Source organism: Podarcis melisellensis (assembly GCF_964234715.1).
Source record: "Podarcis melisellensis genome assembly, chromosome: 4".
Classification (NCBI taxonomy): Eukaryota; Metazoa; Chordata; class Lepidosauria; order Squamata; family Lacertidae; genus Podarcis; species Podarcis melisellensis.
This window is the reverse complement of record NC_138531.1, coordinates 37,456,326-37,480,424: the sequence shown is the minus strand read 5'-3', so window position 1 is coordinate 37,480,424 and position 24,099 is coordinate 37,456,326. Positions and strand designations below refer to the sequence as shown.

General features: G+C 41.9%; 1 protein-coding gene and 1 long non-coding RNA gene across 5 annotated transcripts in view; both read right to left on the bottom strand.

Annotated features, from left to right (window-relative positions):
- The window catches only part of SHROOM2 (shroom family member 2), a 101,765-nt gene extending 81,905 nt beyond the window's left edge, over positions 1 to 19,860 (bottom strand). For 2 of the 4 annotated variants that reach the window (XM_081907511.1, XM_081907512.1), the window contains exon 1: positions 19,042 to 19,860. In XM_081907511.1, the coding sequence (XP_081763637.1) occupies positions 19,042 to 19,275 (234 nt within the window). In that variant the 5' untranslated portion in view covers positions 19,276 to 19,860. The remainder of the gene's footprint in view (positions 1 to 19,041) is intronic. The other 2 variants (XM_081907514.1, XM_081907513.1) reach the window with 1 other exon arrangement.
- Positions 19,861 to 21,359: 1,499 nt separating this feature from the next.
- LOC309368009 lies at positions 21,360 to 24,000 on the bottom strand. Its single transcript, XR_014167481.1, has 2 exons — positions 23,897 to 24,000; positions 21,360 to 22,574 (listed from the first exon to the last, which is right to left on the bottom strand). It is a non-coding gene; the product is annotated as an uncharacterized lncRNA (long non-coding RNA).
- Positions 24,001 to 24,099: the final 99 nt, after the last annotated feature.

Here is a 24,099-nt window from a genome sequence, read left to right as displayed (position 1 = left end):
CACTTTTCTTGTTCAGGTTAAGGTAAATCTCCTTAAAGTAATTTAGCTTACTGCAATCTCATTTGCCCTGTTAAATGAACATAAGCATATGCTAGAGACATGGCTTCCTTTGTGTAGTTTACACTTATTTCACTGCAAGAGATTTTTTTTAGTAAGTTCAATGCAAAAACTCAGTTTCCCCCATTAACAATCACTTGAAGTTCTACTTAAAGATGTGCTTACATTAAGCTCTGCTTAAAATGAGCTGGTTCCAGAGTTGTGCTCAGAGGCATACTGCTCAAGATGGAAGAAGAGGACAGAGGGACTATCTTCATCGGCCCCCTCACTCCACACACTTCCTGAAAAATTGCCCCATCAATTGTTTTTCGAAGCCACCATATAATTTAGGCATAATTGCTGGATATAGCTCACCAACATAGGAAAAACCATCCTACTATGTTTTTCCTATGTTGGTGAGCTATATCCAGCAATTATGCCTAAATTATAGGGACGTGGGTGGCGCTGTGGTCTAAAACACTGAGCCTAGGGCTTGCCGGTCAGAAGGTTAGCAGTTTGAATCCCCGCAATGGGATGATCTCCCGTTGTTCGGTCCCAGCTCCTGCCAACCTAGCAGTTCGAAAGCACGTCAAAGTGAAAGTAGATAGTTACTGCTCCAGCGGGAAGGTAAACAGCGTTTCCATGCACTGCTCTGGTTTTGCCAGAAGCGGCTTAGTCATGCTGGCCACATGACCTGAAAGCCGTCTACGGACAAACGCCAGCTCCCTTGGCCAGAAAAGCGAGATGAGCGCGCAACCGCAGAGTCGTCCATGACTGGACCTAATGGTCAGGGGTACATTTACCTTTACGCCTAAATTATATTGTCTATAGCTGTATCTCCTGCATAATTTTATATAATTTAAGTAGCGGCAATAAATCTGGATACTGAATTATATTCAACTGTTCTGCTGAGGGAAGGATTTGGTGTTATCCTACAAAGCAAGAGATAGGCATAATTATTCATCCTTATTTATTTGGTAAAGTTTATATCTCACTCCATCGTAGCAAAAATATATATGCATATATGTATATACACAAATCATTTACATATACATATGTATGTCTAATCTCCAGAAAACAATATTCAAGCTGTTTTCTCTAATGAGAATGTGGCTATATTCTGGTATCGTTTTTTCCAGTCCTCCAAATTATATTTTGTTTGGAACCAGCTTAACAAAAGATTTCCTGGTTTGTTAAACTCTTACATATGACATCTTCCATGCTATCCAGCTCTCCCAAGTTTACCATTTTTCCCAGTCGGACCTCGAAATGTTTTTACCAAGTCTTTACACCTCTACCAGGTGTCCAACAAGTGTGATGCCAAGGAAGAAATCAGTACAATTACAAAAAATATTTTATTAGTCAAATACATTAATGGACGCAATAATGCTTTAACTATTCTTAACATTAATGCACAGAAATGGTACTCTTCCACATTATCCACAACATAATGGAAGAAATCTACTGTGTGTTTTGTTGCAACTTTTTAAGATGTTGACATCATCTCATATATTTACAATAAACAGTCCAAGGAAAATTCCTACTGCTTAGCTACAGTGATATGTAAACTGCTTTGCAGTGAAAATAAAACACACAACGAAAGAAAACTTCTCAAGGGTCAACGAAAGCCATTTAGCAATAAAATCTACGGAACAACCACCAGCATGGTGTGTTAACTGCTGTTAGATAGTGTGTGTGTGGGGGGGGGATTCCACAACTTAGGAGCTGCCAAGCATCTTTACACATAAAAATCTAGCATGTTGGGGGAAAAACTAAGCCAGTTTTCTAAATGCATGGGGTTTTGTTTTGTTTTAGTAAGGGGAACTATTCAGTTATGTAATTTGCCCGACCTTGAGTTTGTAGTGATACAGCCCAGGCTCAGCTTTACCACCTCATCTGTAAGAACAAGATGTAAGCTGTAAATTATGGTTCTTACACATTTAGTGGATGATCTAAGACATTCCTACCAAACTTAATGTCATTTGGGCTATGACTGGCACAGAGAGTTTATACATATCTGTTCAGAGTGTACAATTCTGTTCTACTTATCTATTCTGCTCTTAATTTTTTGTGTACTGGTATACTTCTTCCTCATCAGGGCTTTTACTTCATAATAAAAAGTTGAGGAAATACGTAATCTTGGAAGGCAACGACAATCCATTTTCATTTTTTGCTACCTTGTTTTAGGTGCTTCACGTCATCTGAGGAAGGACTTTAGACTGAGGTTAAACCTTTCAGCTTATCTACCTGGCACACCCAAAATTATTTTAAGGTCTACATTAACTTACAGATAATAATTCCATCTCCCCCTTCAGAGGAAGAAGCTTCCATTTTAAGGCTTTTTATCAGTTTCAAAGGGCAGTGTATGCAATAAAGAAACCACACAGACTTTCATGTTTGTCCGAAGATCTCAAAGCAGATATAGCTGCTGAAAACTCAACTGTGCAAATAAGTACTCGAGACATTTGGGATTCTCAGATTTAAAAAGAAGTTTTTAAAACGCAGATATGTGGTTCAGTTTATGAAGGGTTCTTGGCTCAAGTTTTCTCTGAGTTCTAAAAAGATAGGACAACAACTTTTTAGAAAAAGAACATTTCCCTCCCAAAATGTAAAAGGAATTCTTCAGAATTTAAAAACAGATGACGTTAGATGTTTCATAAAGCAAAGAGAGTGTGAAACAATTCCAATAAGCCATTTTATACTTAAACAAGAACAAAAGATAACTGTTTCAATATCAGTATATTGTGTAACTTCCATGTGTAACATCCAGCACAGGTGTATTTCATTGCTATCTGAGTAGTTCTGTTTTACGCACACAATGTGCAATGATATTATGTGAAGGTCTGGATTTCTGCCTCGTTTGAACTATCCCCAAGTAACCAGAATGGGACCGCATCTCTTCTAGCCGGAAATTTTATCTTGGCATAGTTTGCCTACCATGTTGGTTTTCGGCTATTTTCTTTTCTTCTTCTTCTTCTTCTTCTTCTTCTTCTTAATGCCTTACATGGCTAAAAGTGTCAGACTTCCTTCTTCTGTGGCTGGATTATTTATTATTATTATTATTGCTGCTGTTAAGAGACTCACTTTGGCTTTTCTATTCATTACTAATAGCCTCCACTTAAGTTATCAATGGCCCAAGTTTGTTTCAGAAGCAATGTAAGACTTTTTTGTTCCAACCGCCATTCTGCGTGAAAGAGTTTTAACTTGCTGGTTTTTTTACAAATATAGACAGATATTCATAAAAACAGTAACAACCAGATTTAGTAATGGCTAGCATGTAGGGAATGGAATGTTTGGAACTTTTTTCTTTCTTTGATTAGCTCATTCGCTACTATATCTTCTCTTTTGAAATCTTCCTTGACTTCAAATCAGTTTGCAGAAAATAACTGGAGATGAGGAAAAAACTAAATCTGAAAGAACTCGGGATTCACAGAACTATTTACTTGGTTCTTTAGATTAATAAGTTTACCTTGGATAGGATCCAGACTGGCCTGCCCTTTTTAAGCAATTTTCGTGTTTGTTAAAAAACAAGAAACCCAAACTTGATAGTATAGTTAATGTTTTGGGAACTCTGTTGCCTCCACCATTACGTACTGAAGCCAACTGTTTTGACTTTGGATCATGAAGAGACAAGGGCCATAAATTGCAGGCTTGAGTGGCCACCACAAGCTTTGCCATGTATCTAGTTATATATATAGAGAGGCAGTGTGGTGTAATGGTTAGGGTAGGACTTGGGAACCAAAGCTTCAAATGCCCATTCAGCCAGGAAGCTCAGTGGGCAGCACTGTCTCTTCAAACGGTTGTTGTGAGGACAAAATGAGGAGGGGAAAACCACATACTTCAAATTGTGATCCTTAGCGGAAAGGCAAGATATAAATATAATAATTGGTAAATTGTGGCAGGGCTAAAAATAGTACACTTTGTCACTGGAACTGTAATGGTGCAAAATATTGGGATCTTACATTTATAAATGAACTTGTGAGTTGGATGTTTTTAATGTGTTCCCTGCCCCTGCCACCAGTTTTAACATACAGTGGTACCTCTGGTTAAGTACTTAATTCGTTCCGGAGGTACGTTCTTAACCTGAAACTGTTCTTAACCTGAAGCACCACTTTAGCTAATGGGGCCTCCTGCTGCCGCCGCGTGATTTCTGTTCTCATCCTGAAGCAAAGTTCTTAACCCGAGGTACTATTTCTGGGTTAGCGGAGTCTGTAACCTGAAGCGTATGTAACCTGAAGCGTATGTAACCCGAGGTACCACTGTATCTCTGTGGGCTTGTTTTTGTTTGGTTCTATGATTGTTTAGCTAAGCGAAGTAAAGAAACTAACACATTTACTTCCATAAAAATACAGCAAAGGCAGGGATTTTAAAAGTACGAAACTAAACATATCTACTTTGGATTACGCCACACTGAGTTCAGTGTGTAAGACTGCAGCCTAAGACAGAGGAAAGAATCTTCCAAGTTTCAGATGTTTGCAACATGTCTCTCTGAAGGTTAATGCATGACATCACGCTGGTATTTCATAGTAAGGGCCTCTCCTTTTACCTTAAAAATAAATAAATAATAGTTGCCACCTTATCAAGATGACTGAGCATTTGTAATAGTACCTAATGCCTGTGGGAAGAGGTTTTAATTGCTCAATAATGCGGTGGGAAGCTAACTTACAATACAGTGCAAAGACACAGCAGAATACAACTGCCATTTGTGAGAACCAGGCCTATGTGGAACTAACCTATAAAATCCACTACGAGAGACTACCTTTCGTCTCTTAGTATATACGGTTGTAATTGTGGACTGTGATTAAGATATAGGGTGTCAAAGATTCCACATAAGCTCCTAAGGCTGTAACAAAACATATCATTTCTGAGAAGCACTTTCCAGGCTCCCTCTCTGTCCAAGATAAAACTTTGTAGAGCAAGCACCAAACAGAAAAAGCATGCCTGGTGTGAGTGGAGGACACTGTATGAGAACATGTGCATTTGCTTTGGTCCATCTAGTTCTGCCAACACAGACTGGCATTGCTCTCAGGGGTTTCAGACAGAGGACATTCCCTGTCCTACATCGAGATATCAGGGTTTGAACCTGGGACCTTCTGCATGCTGCACCACTGAAATACCCCAAAACAAGAGAAGCCTACTATTCTGAATTTCTCAGTCAACCTATCATAAACCGTATTTTTTGCTCTATAAGACTCACTTTTACCCTCCTAAAAAGTAAGGGGAAATCTGTGTACGTCTTATGGAGCGAATGCAGGCTGCACAGCTATCCCAGAAGCCAGAACAGTAAGAGGGATTGCTGCTTTCACTGCGTAGCGATCCCTCATGCTGTTCTGGTTTCTGAGATTCAGTCTTTTTTTTTCTTGTTTTCCTCCTCCAAAAACTAGGTGCGTCTTGTGGTCTGGTGCATCTTATAGAGCGAAAAATATGGTAGGTCTATCTGCCAACAAGCCCATACACAAAACTACAAGATAGTCACAGATTTTTTCCTTGACAAGCTCTGCCACAGTTTTATTTTTATAGATGATCCTTTTAATAACTCAGCATGTTTGAGGACCTGAAGCACACACACCTATTTGAACCCCACCCAAAGTGCAGATTAAGCAACACAGGAAATAAAAGTTTCGGGTTTTGATGTGACAGGAGTGTTCGCTAATTATATCCACTCCTTTTAGCTATTTATGAATCGCGTCTTTCCATAATTTATCGGAAGACACCAACACAGCATTTTGTTTGGAATTTTGGAGCAAAGGCTGTCTGGTTTTGGAGAGGTGGAACAGCACATTTATTCACACATGCTCAGAATGCAGACCAGAGTCCTAGATCTAACAGGAAAGAGCACCATTCTGCTTGGGCTTGCTGCCTTCTCAGCAAATTGGTACCAGTGCTTCCATCGGTTGCCTCAAAAGTATGTCACGTTCTTGAAAACTGAGCAGAAAGAATCATGTAATTTATTATCCTTAAGAATAAATGAGATCATCCTTCCTTCTTCCAGGTGTAGTTTTCTCCTACAACTGCAAGGTACAGATCAGTTCATGTCCTAAATATTTGTTACTACTGCAGGGTTTTCCCAGAGAAGATTCCCGTATCATGCTAATTATGAATCTGTGAAAGGGCTTGGAGGTACAGTTTTAGGAAAGTTTTCTACATTTAGCTGGAAGTTGATATCTGCAAGCAGGGTATTCATGTGTCATGCATTACAGAAAACAGTCCTCTGTTTGAAGAACCATGATTCTGGCCCAAGTCCAGTTTAAAGAAAAAGAGGAGACAGCAGGAGCCTTAAAGATGTCCAACTGACAGCACCTGGACAGTGGACTACATAGGCAAACAGGTTTTGTCTATTATGGCAGGATTTTTTCTTGCATTTTTAATTAAATTATAGTCGTGGTTTCTAAATTTGCATCCATATCTATGAATTATAGCACATTTGAACTTTATACAAATCATTTCCCTCTTTTGTGGAGATGCTATTCGTCTTTTCTAAGAGGGCATTTTCCAAACTGGTGCCCTAACTGTGGAGAATCTTCCTCCCTGTTGAGGTCGATCTGAGGGCGACCTTAGCTTAATACTGTTGTCAAGATAAGAACTGACTATATTCTGAAGCATTTGTGATTTGTCTGTGACAGGAAGGGAATCAGTTGTCCTATGCTTTAAGAATGCTTTATTTATTGTTTCATCTACTTGAAATAAATGAAATGATTTTAAATGTATTCTTGGACACTGCCCTGAGATAAATTTGATATAGCGTAGTATTTTTACTGCCGTGATTTTCCAGGGTTCTAAGCCGAAAATGTCACGTGTGGATTTTATGTCTCATAAAATGTTAGACAGGATGGACAAATTATCATAAAGCAGACAAGATAGGGCACACAAAAGCACTTGTTGGTTTAAAATATTGTAACAATAAGAGTGTCCTCTGAATCTGAATCTACAATTATTATTATTTACTACTTTACATGTTGACTAATAACACATGGCCTAAAGGCCATTTATAACCCAGAATAGGGGAAAGAAGAGAGAAATAAATACAATTAAATAAAACCACCATAGACTAAAAACTACCATACTTAAATGTGAAACAATTTAGAAACCTCCCATCACCACCACAAACGTTAATTAAAATGTCTTAATAGTGATTATACTAAACAAAGCCATCAAACTGTGGAAGATATAATCACAATGAACCCATAGCTTATGTAACACATGTAACGGGGGCGGGCAAGAGAAACCGAAAATAAAAACGAGCAGCGATATCTAAATAAACCATTTAATTGCTTTAATTTCCCATACAGATAATATTTTCCTCAACATATTATTTAAGTCTTACAACACAACCACCACATCACAGACTGGAGAAAGATTTAAGGATCAGGCCCTAATATGAGTCATGATTCATGTTCTCTAAAAATGACTTCATGTAATGAGACTAGATATCCTAGTTGGCAGAGCATGTTCGACCTGTTCTTGAAAGTCTCCAGAGAAGAAAATTTAAGAGCCTCTCAGGCAACATTCTCCACTACTAACCCCTAGGCCATTCTGTCTTAAAGGGCTGGCACAGAAAACAATGCAGGACCTGGCCTTGGGAATGCACACTAGGGATGCGCACTGATCACAAGACATGGTTCAGACCCCATTTTGGTGCTTTGGAAAACAGTCCTCCTTCATTTGGCCCTGGGTCCAAGTCTGCTTTGGAATAAGTAAGGCCTTGTTTTCCAACACCACACTTCACGGAATTTGAAGTCATAGCAGGCCCTTTATAGTGGATACCTCTAATTATTTTTTCAAAGCTAACAAATATATATAAGTATGTGCATGTGATCGTGCCTGTGTATGTATGCATGTGTGTGTGTGTGTGTGTGTGTGTGTGCATGCGTGTAATGTGTGTGTATAATTAGCAGAAGCAAATGAAATTTGCCAACATGGTAGGCTTCTGAGGGGATGAATTTCATAAGACAACTGAACTCCAGTATCTCCTGATATGCCCCGCCCAATTTACAAATACCTGCCCTGCTTCACAAGGGTCTGTGTTAAAACATTTGCTTCCTATTTACCTACTGAACTTACCGTATCTACCTGGTTGTAAACCTCTTGGTTTGCCTCTCAGATTTTCTCTTTCTTCACTCAGAAATGAATTATTTATCCAGGAATAGACCCAATCTTGCTGGCATCTATTTTGCCTCATCCACACAATTTGCCACACAATTTGCCTCATCCACAAACCTCTAGATACTGTGTTTAGCATTTGAACTCTACTGGGGAAATTACCCAACAGTGGTCTTTTATCATCCTAATTTAAATTAAGGACAATGATCTTGAAAGCAGTATCACTCATTCATTGAAGAATAAGGACGAATGTCATAACTATCCATTTTTTCACACAATAACCTAATAGGTATTTCACATTTAGATTAATTTCTAAACACAGACACATATTACTGCAATACATCAACACTTTTCAGGGGCTCATAATTCAGTTAAGAGTTCTGAACAAAGCTTGTAACTCTTAAAAAAGAAATGAGATTTGTCCGGCATTACTTGTTCCTGAGAAACACATGCTGGGTCATAGTAATCGTAGCATCCTTTTCTTAGTGCTTACAGACCAACTGTTTAATTATCTGTTCTGGGATCTTTTTCCTGATATTACTGTCAAGCTCACTTGTCAGTAGTTACCTGGGTATTTTTTTCCCTTTTTTGAAGATGGGGACAACATTTGCCTACCTCCAGTCTGCAGAGACCTTACCTGTTCTCCAAGAATTCTCAAAAGATTACAGACAGAGGCTCTGAGATTACATCTGCAAGCTCCTTTAGTACCCTTGGGTGAGCTCACCAGGCCCTGGAGATTTGAATTCATTTAAACTAGCAGTGGTACCTCGGGTTAAGAACTTAATTCGTTCTGGAGGTCTGTTATTAACCTGAAGCTGTTCTTAACCTGAAGCACCACTTTAGCTAATGGGGCCTCTTGCTGCCGCTGCTGCACGATTTCTGTTCTCACCCTGAAGCAAAGTTCTTAACCCGAGGTAACATTTCTGGGTGAGCGGAGTCTGTAACCTGAAGCGTTTGTAACCTGTATGTAACCCAAGGTACCACTGTATTATAATTCCTATTGAGAACAGCCTGTGTATGAATAGCATTGGATCATAACCCATTTCCATGCATGAAGGTGCTTCAAGTGCTGTATTATTATTATTTTTAAACTGTTAGTCAGACCAAGTAACCTTTTATGTGCATCTGCTGGGGTGAAGGAAGACAATAGTAACTGGAGGTTATATATCAAGAGGTAGTACTTTTTGAGAGTGACAAATATTTTTCAACCCCACCCCAAAACAACAGAACGTCTCTTTGGTAATGTCCGGACATTACACACACAACAATTAGGAAATTATATGTCAGCCAGGACACACTCATACAGTACAGTAAGGAGGAAGAAACCTTTACCTTGGAAGTAAGGTTCATGATGTTGGCAAATGCTTATAATTTGGGCCGCCCTTATAATTTGGGAGGAAGTACAGGATAGAAATTTGATACAATAAACACCAGCAAATTCTAACAAGATTTATTCCCTAGCCACCATCAGACTATTAGCACAATACAAAGAACTACAGTGTAGCCTTAAACTTTTGCTGCCTGTTATATTTGCATTTTCATCAGCCTACTGTTACAAGACACCTGCTGTGTACTTCAAGTGCAGGTAGGGCTTCCAGGTTGTAACCTGGACAATACTCACATACCTTAAATTATTATGCAAAAGGAGAAAGGGCAAAAAAATATTACACAAACACACACACCCCTGGACCATATCAACTTTTGTGCAACAAGCTCACTGCAGATAAAAACAGATCAAAGCAGTTATGCAAATAAGAAACAAATGTATACTGTACTAACTACTGGAAAAGCTTTTGCTTTGTGTTGGAAGAGACACATTTCTGTTTCTATATTTGAGACTTTAAAGCAATAGATACATTGGGTTCTAGCACAAAGCTGAGTATACAAGTGTCTTTGCTTAGCAGAGAGGTTCCCCTAGCATGCACAGAGCATTGCTTGCATTAACTGCTTTTACTTGAAATGTGCTGACCCCACAGGTGAGCTCCATGTAGCCCCTAACCTCATTTTACACAGCCCCATGGACCTCTTGAAACTGCCTCATTCTTCCATCCCATCAGAGTTTCTTCCGTCCTTATTTCCTCCTCTTTGTATGAACAATTGGAATGGGCAGTATTTAATGTAATAAAATTGATTTTAAAAAAACCCCACCACCTTTTTCCTGGCTTTATGGCTTTAAGGAAGTAACCGTGGTGAAAACTGAAGGATAGTTTTAATTCCAGATTAGCTAAACCAAGGCACTTTTGTCTCTGGTCCTGCCAAGCACTTAGCAGAAAACTATAGCAGAAAAAAGGTTGCTTACGCCTGGCTTACACACAGACACAACACATTAGTATTCATGGAAGGCGATCCCCATGGAGATAACATCACACACTTCTGCACCTGAGTTTCCATTAACAGTACAGTAATGAATAATCCCTACAACAGCAGGAAAAGCTGTTTATTTATCCAATGTCCTGCAGCCTATGCTCAGTGTTGCTTCCTTCATGCTAATCATACACAAGCCCGTTTGTTTGTTTCTTACACTAAACTTCTACCTCTCACAACTGTCCGTTTGAAAGAAAGGTGATGCTACATTATGGAAATATTCCCAATATGAGTCTGAAACGTCTAGCACATGGTTGTAAAATTATAATGGGCCAAATTTTCCACCCAGCAATTTTCTTGGTGGCGATGCCCATAAATATCGAGTCCTTATGAATTAAGCAGAAACTATCCATTCTCCCCATTAGAATACTAAATTTGAAAAAGTATGGCATATAGCATGACACGGTTGAAAAAGTATGGCATACAATCACTGCCAGCAGTGACTTAGCCCTTTGCGCCAAGCAGAGCATGTTTCTTACCTCTAAACTTTGAATCAATGATGCAGAGTTGCAGCTGGTCTCTTCGGAGACCCCTGAAGGACATCATACATCCCCAAAGTTCAAGATTTACAGCAGTGGTCCAGCCCAGTGTTTCCCAAACTTGGGTCTCCTGCTGTTTTTGGACTACAACTCTCATCATTCCTAGCTAGCAAGACCTGTGGTAAGGGATGGTAGGAATTGTAGTCCAAAAACAGGTGAAGACCCTGGAAAACACTGGGCTAGCCCACTATATCCCAAAGGTTTCTTACAGGTAGGTAGCCATGTTGGTCTGTTGTAGTCAAAAATAACTTTTTTATTATTTTGTTCCAAAGGTTTGTGACAGACCATTGTACATGTTATTAAGGAACCCAGGAACAGTGCCTGCCCTGCATCAACTATCACCAGATTTGGGTCTGTTGAGAGCAATGTCAAAAATCGTGACCTATGAGCAGTCTTAGAAAATACCCAGTTGCCTAAGAGTCCAAGTTTTTAGAAAGCCAACACCAGTGCCTAGGAATACCAAAATATATCACTGTTTTAGATTGTGCCAGGAAGACAAAAGCATTACATCTTTCATCGCCACAACAAGTATACTGCAGCATCTACATATGCACTGATTCAACAAGGAATCCCCTAATTGAATAAGCAAACCCACTTTCTGCAATGAAATTCAGTTTCACTTAGCAGTTCCCCACCCAAGTATTCGCCAGACTCACTCGACATGACTCATCTGCAATTTACTGCTGCAGGCAGTTTCACAATGGGGTTCTGCGGAAGAGAACCTGCACAGGAATACATCAGAATGCTCCAAATATGTACCGTGAATGTCTTGCATTACGTTATCAGGATGCTTATCTTGATCAAGTTAATCTTACCTGCAATTTCAACATGTTTACATGTAGTTAGCTAGTCAGCTGACCTGAACTCCACTCAGGAGCTACTGAGTGAGTGAATTATTGCAATTAGGTTTGCTGTCATTTTTAGTGAAAAACTGGAATGGGTCTTTTCTGGAAAAGTTAAAGCAAGAACTCAAATAACGGGGTGTTTTTCGCCCTCCTTTTTCTTTAATTGATCACTCATTAATATACCAGCATTTGAACTTCACCACTGAACAGCTTCTGCTAATTAAATATTGACCTTCTGTAAACCATCAGAAAAGTGTAAGAGTTATAACATACAGTGGTACCTTGGGTTAAGTACTTAATTTGTTCCAGAGGTCCGTTCTTAACCTGAAACTGTTCTTAACCTGAAGCACTACTTTAGTTAATGGGGCCTCCTGCTGCCGCTGCGCCGCCAGAGCACGATTTCTGTTCTCATCCCGAAGCAAAGTTATTAACCTGAAGCACTATTTCTGGGTTAGTGGAGTCTGTAACCTGAAGCGTATGTAACCTGAAGCGTATGTAACCCGAGGTACCACTGTACTGCTAAAGAACATGAACATTCAAGTGCAATACAATCTCAGTCAGGTTTCTTTTTTAATCTCAGGCATAGATTAAAACTGCCAGAGTAGACAAGAATAGTTTGCCTTCGGGAAAGAGATTTTTGGAATACTGTGGATAAGCACCCTTTACACCTAGAAGTGAAAAAAGAACAAAAGGTAACACTATTTCGTTTGAATGCTCTGATCTGCAAGAACCAATTAGACCTCAGAAAGGACAAAAGTCAATTCCTTCCACAATTCAAAGAGACATTTTTTGAGCATTAGTCATCAATTCTGACTAAATGGGTGTGGGGCACTTCAAAGACCAGCTAGGTAAAAATGTCTGCTTAACAGCTGATGCCATCTTTGCTGCTTCCTTGCTTAGGTGGGTACTCCTGTCCTGTGACAAATGTCAGAGCTGGCTCATGCTCAGAGGAGCAATCATGCCACCATCATGACTTTGGCTGGAATGGAGAGGAGCAAATGCAGACAGAATGGGACCGCTGCCAGGAACTGTTGGCTGCCAAAGGTATCATACACCTGAAGAACCAGCAACAGGCTATCTGTGTCACTTTCTTGTACTAGCCAAGTGCAGAAGAGTTGCTTGAACAAAGGGACTTCCAAGAGATAACTTTGAGTGCGTGTAACAAAACCAGTTCTAGCGCCATCATTTTCTGCAAACACCCAATATATATTTTTTAATCAAGCAAATCCGTACTGCTGCGAACAACCCAAAATCTTTTAAACTTTATATATGCTATTTACTAGATGCATGAAATCTAATATAGAGGACCCTGAAGGAAAGGGGAAAGAAACAAGAAAACAAGGTAAGGTAGCAATAGTTCCGTTGAGATCTGGCAATGTAAGAATTGCCCAGCCGGATGAGACTTAAGGTCTATCGACTCCAGCATCCTGTTTCTCACAGCGGCAAACTGGGTGCTTCTAAGAAGCCAACAAGCAAGGGCACAAAGCCAACTGTGTTGGTTGTCTGCTACTGGTATTGAGCCCAATCCCAGAAGTAACATATAGTTATTAAGGCTAGTAGCCACTGACAGACTTATCCTCCATTAATTTCACCAGTCTCCTTTTAAGCCATCTTTAGATGTCAAAGGCTCAAACTACACACCTGCATTTGTCTTTTTTTGTAAATTACAGTTGTGCTGAGCCTGGATTCTGATCAAAGTCTTATTACACAGAGAGGAGAGGTTTATCCATTCCCTCTTCAGCTGCTAGCCCCGCTCCCCCATATCATCGCCACTTGGCTATGAGGCTTAGTTATGCTTTGTTTTTTAAGTGCCATACTCACTGAAGTCACAAGAGCTGGCACAGTTCACAGAAAGACTTGTTGCCGGGGCATCTTTGAACAAATGTTTAGACTCATCTGCTGCCCGTTTAGGAAAAAACACATGGAAAATTAAGTTTGTATATGAGTGAGAAGTCTATGTTTTTAAGAAGCTTGCCCTTGTAGTACTCATAAATTCTGAGCACTGTGTTTGCAGAATGAAAGGGGGAAAAGTTCACTGACCAAGTAAAATATAGCACATAAGCATGCTTCAGCATTCAAAGAACTTAAATGGCTTGCTTCTGTTTCCTGAGTCAGGCTTTTTTGGCGGAATGACAAAGCTAAATTATTACCTTAACTAGGAGCTGTCAACCAGCGGGTACTGGGCTGGCTCTAGCCCCCTGGAGAGCACAAACAAGCATACTACTTGCCAACCAAGAAATGAGAGGAAAAGTGGTGTGGTGTGGGGAGAAAGAGAAAGCCCCCTTTCCTCTCAGTTATTCTTTCAGCTTCCCTCTCATTCCCAGCAAGGCACTGAGGAGAAGGGCAAAGAGAATCACAGACAAATGTGAGGACAGGTGCAAAGTAAGTGGTATATAAATTGTTATAAATAAATAAGGACGGAAGGGACGGACTTACAGCCTTTGGGACTATGAATGCTTTTTTTGAAAGGCACTACAGTATAATGCAGGGACGCAGGTGGCGCTGTGGGTAAACCACAGACCCTAGGACTTGCCAATCAGAAGGTCGGCAGTTCGAATCCCCGTGACGGGGTGAGCTCCCGTTGCTCGGTCCCTGCTCCTGCCAACCTAGCAGTTCGAAAGCACGTCAAAGTGCAAGTAGATAAATAGGTACTGCTCCGGTGGGAAGGTAAACAGTGTTTCCGTGCGCTGCTCTGGTTTCACCAGAAGCGGCTTAGTCATGCTTGCCACATGACCCGGAAGCTGTACGCCGGCTTCCCCGGCCAATAAAGCGAGATGAGCGCCGCAACCCCGGAGTTGGCCATGACTGGACCTAATGGCCAGGGGTCCCTTTACCTTTACCTTACAGTTGCAAAATCAGGAATTGAACCACGTAATACTTTTGCTTTATACCAGGGATGCAGAACCTGTGACTCTCCAGATAATGCTGGACAGACTCCAATGCTCATCAGCCCTAGCCAATATGGTCAACAGTCAGGGATGATGGGAGCTGTAATCCAACAACACCTAGATGGTCCCAGGTTCCCCATCCCTGCTTTATAGCCACTGAAACTAGATAGTTCTGTCGGTGTAGAGCATGGGACTTAATATCATGGGTCGTGAGTTAAAGCCCGACACCGGACAAAAAGATTCCTGCATTGCAGGTGGTTAGACTAGAAGACCCTTGTGGTCCCTTCCAACCCTACAATTCTATGATTCTAATACAACAGCCCTTTTGAACTGAATTTTCCCATCTTAGAGCTTACAATATCATTAGTGAGTTTACTCCTTTTTTTAAAAAAAAGGTATGAGGTACACTTGACAATCACATTCTACAATGCAGTCATGATAGTAGTATGTACAATATCTGAGAAGAAAATATTATCATCCTCAATAACAAAATATAGCATACTCAGTACTGTGAAAATGTGCTATGCCAGTGCCAGAAGTACAAACACAAGTGATGTGCTGATTGCATACAGGAAATACTTAACAGGTGCACATCTTTTGCACTTGAAAACAGGGTATTTGAAAAGGTCCTCAATGTCTACATAAACATCAGAAATGAACCAGCCAAGTCACTCAGTTATGGGCTATGCTACCCTATTATTATCTGGTTTAACAATGTGAATTTGGCTTGACCTTCCAAGAAACCACTATAACATTTTATACACCCAGCATTTCAGTACCTAAACACATGGTTTTATTCCATCTTATATTTAAAATAGCTACAGATGGGCTTGTCGAATGTTTTCAGCATTTCAAACTTCTTGTAGATTGTTTACATCTTGTCCTTTGCTATCTTTCCATGCACTAAGCAAAAGTTCATAAAAAGTGTGTGGTGTAATTAAGTACAGAAGGCAAACAAACCTTACGCCTCTCTCCACCTTATCACCACTCCCTCTCATAGCAAACCTGCCTATCAGTTTGGAAGCAAAATGGGGCCTCCAAAAATTGACAACATTTCTATACTCTCAGGGAACACACAGTGTACATAAATTTGTAAGTGAATGTGTTTAAGTCCCTCAAAATGGTCTGGCAAGTACCTGTTAGCTTTCTGATGTATGGAAGACTGGGGTGTCAGCCAAGAGAAAAAGAAACGGGGGAATCTGCCAGGTCTAGCAGGCATCTTATCAGTAAATATCTGGAGTGGAGGGGTAGAATCAGGATTGTGGCATCCATGCTGTAAGCTCAGAAAACCCCTTTCCCTGCACTATACAACAGGTTACATGCTTTATCAGTATTTCAAACCAGTTCATCCCTGTCTACTTTGAGCATTAGATCATGATGGTCCAAGAAATTATTGTGCAAGTGACTCTTTGAAAAACCACTGCTGCTGCAGGTGAGGGGTAATTTTGCGGAGGTAGTTGCATGGACTTTTAAAAAAGATAAAGAGCTGCCTTCAAACACACAGCATTACACATGCTGACCATGCTAAGCCCGTACTTAGGATAGAAAAATTGGGAATTGAGTGCAAAATCCTCAATGAGGCTTACTCACAGGTAACAGGGTACAGAATTTCAGCCTAGATTACACTTTGATTCAACTGAACAGTTTGGCATGATTAAGTCTCCATTCAAAATAACAGCAAGTGCAGGTAACTTAGTTGGCTCCAATTCTATAGTCTTAGGAGAACAAGCAATGTTCTCCTGGGCCCCACAGGCATTTAATAAAATCTGAGCATCTCTAACCATACAATAGTAAGATTCTCAGTACATACATGAACAACAACAGATACTCAACACTATTTTAATTTCTTGATTAAACGACAAGTTTCAACTATTACTTCATCATCAATATAAATAACAATGGCAAAAATCACTCATCTCTTAAAAAGTCCTTTCAGTGCATCTATTAATTATATTCCACTCTGCTTTCTTCCTTGCCTAAAACTTAACAATATGTCAACTTCAAACTTTTCAATAAACTCTAAAACCCTTGGCTATTTTTAATCCCCTAAAGCATTCAATTACTTCTATCCAATACAGACATATTGTTGTACATAGTATGAATAACACATGGATTTGGGTTCCCCTGTCTGCTTGTATATGTTTAATACAATCTAGGGCTCCCTAGAACATTTTTGAGTGTTGAAGGCAGGAAGCAGTGTTTTTCTCAGCTGGCCTCACAGTGATCAGGACACAAAGTGAACAAAAGGCAGCCATTTCCCAAATGCTAAGTGACTGTCTATGTATGCTTGGTAAACCAATCCTGCCAAGGAATGAGAATAATTTTTATCACATTTCCACACCTAATCAAGATTCTGGAAAAGCAAGGGTGTGGTGCAAAGGTTCTCAACACTTTGCAGGATATTAAATGCACACTTTGGTAATTCCTTGTATTGTCTGTATTCCGCCACCTATAATCAGATAATCAGACACTGACATAGGTAGGTAAATGATGAGAGCCACACGAATTTTATGGGGCAGTGGCCATGGAGATTAGATTGCGTCACAAGACACAAACCTGTACTCCTTCAGAGAAGGCTCACATAACTGAAAGTTTCTTCATACATCACCACTAACAAAATATCTCTGAGCTGGACATGGATGCCAGGAAGAAGAGATTTAGCCAGGGGGACCTGAAGTGCTAGCTTTCTACGTTCGAGGAATTGCTTCCTCCCCAGCTTCCACCAGTGAAAGAATAAAACATTATTTAGCAGCAAGCAGCTCCCCTTGGTTCTCAAGGTCTTAAGAAATATGATGGACAGCCAATTGTTGTTTGTTAAATGGTAAGAAATTACACTGATGCAGAAACAAAACTAATTCTGTACAGAGCAGAACAGAACAGGGGGTTGAGTTTGGATAAAAGTTTGGCAAACAACTGAAAACAATGAGCATTTGTAGAACACATGTTTTAACACTGAGTGGCAATACTGAAAGACACATGCCCTTCTGGAAGGCCTAGGGGAGAGGAAAAATAAAGTGAAATAATCTGCCTAAGAAAGTATGATGTTTGCTTTTCAGCTGCACAGGTAACATGCAAGTGGGTCTGTCCTGTTATCACACATGGCCTTGTGAATGGCTTTTGGGAAATGGAGGAGGATTTTTCTGACCAAACACAGCTAAATAATCTAATCCAGTATTCAGTTGCAACAATGACATAAGCAAGAAAGAGCTTCAAAAAAAGCTCTGATAGCTCTCCCTCCACCTCTAGGCCATTAGGGAATAAACCGCAACAACTGGAAAGTTAAGAAATTATCTTGACCTGTGCAGTTTAGAGCAATTCAATCTGTAGTTAAATGTTCATTCAGCACAGGAGAAATGACAGTGAAGAGACATGCAGTTCTATGAGGAGAAAAAGGAGGAAACTGTACCACTTCTATGAGGAACAACTCGCCATTCTTAATTGAGCAGTATTGTGTGACCATTCAGGAAATTAAAATAGGCAAATAAGATCACTTACTGTCCTTGAATCATCTTTTTGTACTCATAACAAGAAGTGTACTTTTCTCCAGTTAGTGCAATGGCTGAGTAAGTATACTATGAATTCTGATTTGGTGATTGTGTGATGACACATTAATTAACCTGGAATGCTATTCTGGATTAAAAGGGGGGTTGGGTTGTATGTGAACTCTACAGTGCAAGCCTATATGCAAACTTACTCACAGATAAGCCCCACTGTGTTGAATAGGGTTTACTCTCAGGAAAGTGTTCCCAGGATTGCTGCCTGAAGCTTCCATCCATAATGGAATTTACTATTAAATCAATGGGGCTACCAGTGAGTATGCTAAACTGAAAATGTGACCAAAAACAAACGGTAAAGCTACATTATGGCAATTATAGCCAAGAGAACAAAGCCAACCGGGCATTTTCAAGCATATTTAAAAGCAACCCTCAATGAGTGGCGGCTGGAGTCCGCATTCCAGTGTCACTAAGACCAAAGTAAAGAAGAATTCAGCCGCTGCCAACAACATCGCAAGAGTCCCCTGTTGAGGTGAATCGAAGCGACCACTTAGTAAAAAGTGCTTCCAGAAATGAAAAAAACCACCATTTGTATGTGCAAGCAAACTGCTCGGCCAGGGAGCAGAAAACTCTGGAAATCGGTAGGATTTACAAGAGTCAACCGGCCACATCCTGACATAAACAAAAGAGGCTGGGAATCCCCTCACCCACCCCGCCACACTGTGGCACCCCTTGGATCCCCTGCGCGGAGAAATACGCGCGCGTGTAACCTTACCTTGGTGATGATGAGCGGCTCTCCATGTTCTCTTCCTCCTTTCAACGTGAATCCCCAGGGAGCCCCGCCGCTCAGTTGCACCTCCACCAGCTTGTACGCGTCGCCTCCCCTCTGCTCCCCTATCAGCAGCAGAGGCTGGTGAGGGTGCCCTTGGGTGTCCAAAAACGCGGGGTTCAGCCTCGGATCTTTGTCCGGGAACCTCTCCTGGCCGCCTCGGAACTCCACGTTCTCCATGGTCGCCCGAAACTGCCCCCCAGCTCCTTCCTCCTAGCTGGATCCAGCGTGCCGCTGACCTAGGAACCACATACCTAACAACAGTTTCCAGCCCGCTCCCATATGGTGAGGGGAGGGAGTTGCAAAACCCCCTCGCGCAGCCTTGGCTCCTCCTCCGCTTCCCTCCGGATCCCGTTGGGTCGAAGAGGAGCCCGGGCAAAGGGGAGGCGGGGAAAGCGCGCAGGGAAACGGCGAGGCTGCAAACAGGCTTGCCTAACTCAGCCGGGTGCAGCTGGGCAGAGCCAAGCCGGGAGGGAGGAGGAGGAGGAGACTCACGCTTGTGGGGTGTGTTGTAAAATATTCCAGCCCGAATAGTAGTTGCTGCGGCGGCTTGTGGCCAAAGGATTTCTCTTTAAAAGCCAGGAGATAAGTTAAGAAAGTCTCCCAGAACTAGCGCAACTTTCGCCCGAGGGTTTTCTTTAGGAAATCGGTGGGTGGGAAGATCGAAAAGGGGCTGGGTTGGAACATGCTGGTGGGGAAGTGGGACTGAATCTCCAAACAAAGCGGCGGGTGGAGAGAGAAAGAGGAGTTTCTCCTGTTATGTATCGAAGAGAAATCTCTGTGTCGACTGCTATGTCCACCCACAACTTAATATTCCCCCATCAGCCAAATAGGATGGCTGCAATGCTAAGCTCCAACATACAAAGAATGCACGCAACGATTTAAACAGAGAAAAGCGGGGAGAGGGTCACTGCGTTTTCACGTGGGGAATAAGTCACAGCCGTGTTAAAAAGGCAGCGGGAAACCACGCCTCCTGGATTCAATGGGGTTCCGGCCCCGAGGAAGAGAGCTGCTGCTTTCGGCATTGCTAAAAGCAATTGCCTCTCTGCCCTTCGAAGAGCCAAAAGAGAAACAGACCCCCCCCCAATAAAAAACACACCCGGCGGCAGCCACTTTTACCAGCTATTTCCGCTTCCTCCTTTTAAAATAAATAAATAATAATCATAAACCTTTATTATTTTGCAATGGCTTCTTGTAGTCGAAGCGCAGCCCCGGCGCTCGCCGCTTAGGCGCAGCGAAGAAGCCCTTTGTGTGGGTGGGGAGAGGGAAGGGGCGAGGGGGGTGGGAGGCCGAGGCCTCGCGGGGGCTGCAGCTGCTGTGGGGATGGCGTCGTCCCCGTCCCAGGGAAGCCCCCTCGAAAGGTTTCGGCGCTCCTCGCGGGGGGCCAGGCTGGAGGGGTCGGGCGGCGGCGGCACAAAGACGAGCCGGGGAGAGGCGGCGCTTGAGCCGGCCTCCCCTCGAGCAACCTGCGGAGCGGCAGCCCAAGCTTCTCCTCGGGCAGCAGCAGGTTTATCCTCCGGGACCCTCTAGTGGCGGCTGGTGAGAGGAGCGGCTGAGGGAGCCAGGCGGATTCCCGCGCGCTGCCGCTGCGCCTAACGAGGAGGCCAGGCTTGCACGTCACCTGCACGCCTTTCTTCCTTCACCTTTCCCACACGCACCTGATAGAGAGAACTTCTTGCACTTGCTCTAGAACAGGGAAGATCGCCACATGTAGTATTAACGGACGGTGCAATTTCCCCTAGAAAAACAGGTGCCAGGACACCTCCCTCGTTCTTAGAATGGCAATGTCGCCCACCTGAGAGGTGCCGGAACTGAGCTCCTGTAAATTCCCCTAGGGAAAAAGCCCTGGTTCTAATAAAGGTATTGCCCAACTTTATAAACTTTTGTTCAAATAGGCAACCGGTACATGAGTACACATTACTTCTCTGATGCACCAGTGTGTAGCTAGCTTCAGACTAAACCGAATAGGTTTTGAACTTTGAAACACTGGCATGACCAAAGAGATTCTACTGTAGTCATATTCCAGCATTTTGCAAAACTAGAGGACAGAACTGTGTAGAATCTCCCAAACAGATATATTATTGATTTGCTTATTCTGAAGGAAATTCTGAAGTCTGGAAGTTACTGAGTTGAATAGTAAACCAGTAAGAGATTGGATAAACTATTTACTTCATATTAATTATCCCTGGTATGTTTAGAAGGCTTCTGAGTTATGTAGCATCAAAGTTGTTGCTAGTAAACACACACATACGCCCTGCAACCGGTTCCCTTTAACAATAGTGTTTTATTACTGCAAGGAGAGTGCTCAGGATCCTTAAATTTCATCACAATATTTACAACTAGGCAGTGCGTCAGAAATTGTACTGTCCTTACACTGGCTCAGCCATGAATTTGAAAACAGCTTTTCGTTTGGGTATAAGGAGGGAAATACTCCACTAAATAATGCAAGTCTACTGAGAAAAGAAACTTGCCATACTTGCTTTCAAATCAAGTGATCTCTGAAACAGTACATCTCTGGAAGCTTCAAATGGCAACATGCAGTGACAATGCTCTTAGTAATACGTAACGTTAATTTCCAGCGTAATATGCAAGATTAATTTCCATCATTAATTTCCAACGTATGTTTCACTGACCGTTAACCATATGCTCTCAAAACGCTATTCTTGAATGCCGTTTCCCATTCACTCACAAGGGCATGCGCCTTAGACCAGGGTGGGTGGGGAGAACCATTTTCTGCCATATCCCCCCCCTGAAAAAAATTACAATAGCCAGAGGTTTCTACACATACACACCTCACATTATCTCCATCCTCCTAATGAAAACAAGAGGCTTTATCACAGTTCAAGGGCATGTTCCACACAGACAGAACAATTCAAGGAAAGTGTGGAGCAAGGCTGGTGGAGAGATGGTTGTCTGGGGAGCATGAATGGCTTGGGAGAGTCCTGAGGGCCAGGCAGAGAGATCTGAAGGGCCACATTCAGGTTCGGAGGCTGAGGTTCTCCACCACTGTCCAAGACGTTTATTGTGGCATGGTAAGCAACTGTCAGCCTCATGAGAGTCAGGAACAGAACAGTAACAACATCATTTGTTTTAAATAATCATTCTGTCTCTTTCTGCAGTTCTTTGCCCCATTTCTTTCCCCCATTACACCCAATTCCTACATATCTCCAGGCTGCAAAATATCACAGACAATAATAATATTGAGGTCAGTAGAAAAATACTGGCTTAAGACAGCAGAGGATCTGGGCCAACTTGCCACATTTATTTATCTCTCCTGCACTTGTACTGACATTCCCGCCACAACAGCAAAATGTGTTCCACACTTGTCTGGCAGTTCCCGGGAGAGAATCCCTCCGAACGAGATTTATAACAAATCTGTATTGCTGTTATATTTTAAAACCATTCATATGGGGGGATTTCTGTCTTCTGTGCAGTTCCAAAATACTTTATTTGGTCTGCAACCAACTGCAGGGTGTATTCTAGAAAGAAACAAAAATGAAGTATCATTCTAAGAATCAGTCCATAAATGTTTTAGTCACTCCAGACACATGAATTTTGAGGGAAATGGTTATAGGGGTTTTTATCTTTAGAGCAGCTGGATTTGAAATGCTGTGGTCAAGGGAGCTAAAGTATTTATCTCTATGAAAATCAACAAAGGTAGAGTGTGTGTGATGTTCAACATAAGCAAAGAAATAAGCTATTTTAGGATTGCAGCCTATGTTCCCCAAGGGCATTTGACAATCCTTTGTCATACCTGGGATCAATCTAAAACCTTATAATGAATTATTGACTATGCTCATGCAACAAATACTAGTGATTGTGGTGGGGTAATTACTCTCAAAAATATGGATGATGACAGTAAGCTAGTGATATGCTATTGTTTATATCAGGAACGGGGAACCTGCGGCCTCCAGGTGTTGGACTCTGAGCAAAACAGACTGACTTGGGAGATTACCATTGCTTTGCTATGTTGTTGTCTATGCCAACTAGGGCTGTGGAGGACCACAGATTGCCCATGACATTCCTACACTCTTCCCTTTGGTAAGTTCCATTGAATACAGCATGGCTTACCTCTGGGTAGATATGCATAGGATTGCACTGTTAATGCAGATCAGTTACCCAAGTTTCAACCACTTGCAATGAACCCTCTTCATGCCTGCTTGTAAGTAAGGCCAATCAAATTAAGTGGGACTTACTCCAAGAACCTCTGTCACACTCGAGGTTTATCCAATGAAACATACTTGAAACTTTACATAGTTGGATTTTTCACTCTGTGGCCGTAGCATCTATAAATAGGAATCAAAGTGGGTTGGGGTAAGAGGATGTCGCTGGTTTCTTCCCATGCCAGCCACAATTTTGCTAGGGCATTGGCATAGGAATCAGCCACATAGCAACCTAGTTGTGCAGAAGACTTCAAAGATCCTCTAGTCAGTGTTTAACCTAACCCCTGCTGATGAAGGAGATCTGCTGTCCCAGCATCCCTGACAGGTGGCTAGCCAGCTTCTGCTTTTAAACTTCTAAGGAAAGAGCAAGGCAGTCTGTTCTACTGGAAGGGTGGCAGACTCACCTCCCTTAAAGAGATTTTTAATCCACATACATGGGTCCCAGTTACAGTCGCTACTGCTGGGGGGCTGAAGCCCGTGCAAGGGTACCAATGCAATACAAAGAAGCACGCTCGATGGTGAAAAAGCGATTCCCTCTTTAACCCCCTTAGCTAAATAATTATGTGGGGCCGTGTGTTTGCAATCAGTCCTTCGGGTTTTGCGTGGGTGCAGTTATCCCAGAGTGAGTAATAATCCACCTTTTTTCGGGCGCGATTCCTTCTGCCCAGGACCTCCACGGACGGAAGCTAATCGCTTCGAATTCGCAGATTCTGAAGGAGCAGTAACTTCGACGCGCTGCAGCGGGCAGAATCCCCGCCGGATTTGTAGCCATTCAAGCACCACGTGCTCAATGCCGGCACGCATCATTTGCCTCGAGGGGATTCCCCCCGTCCTGCCACTT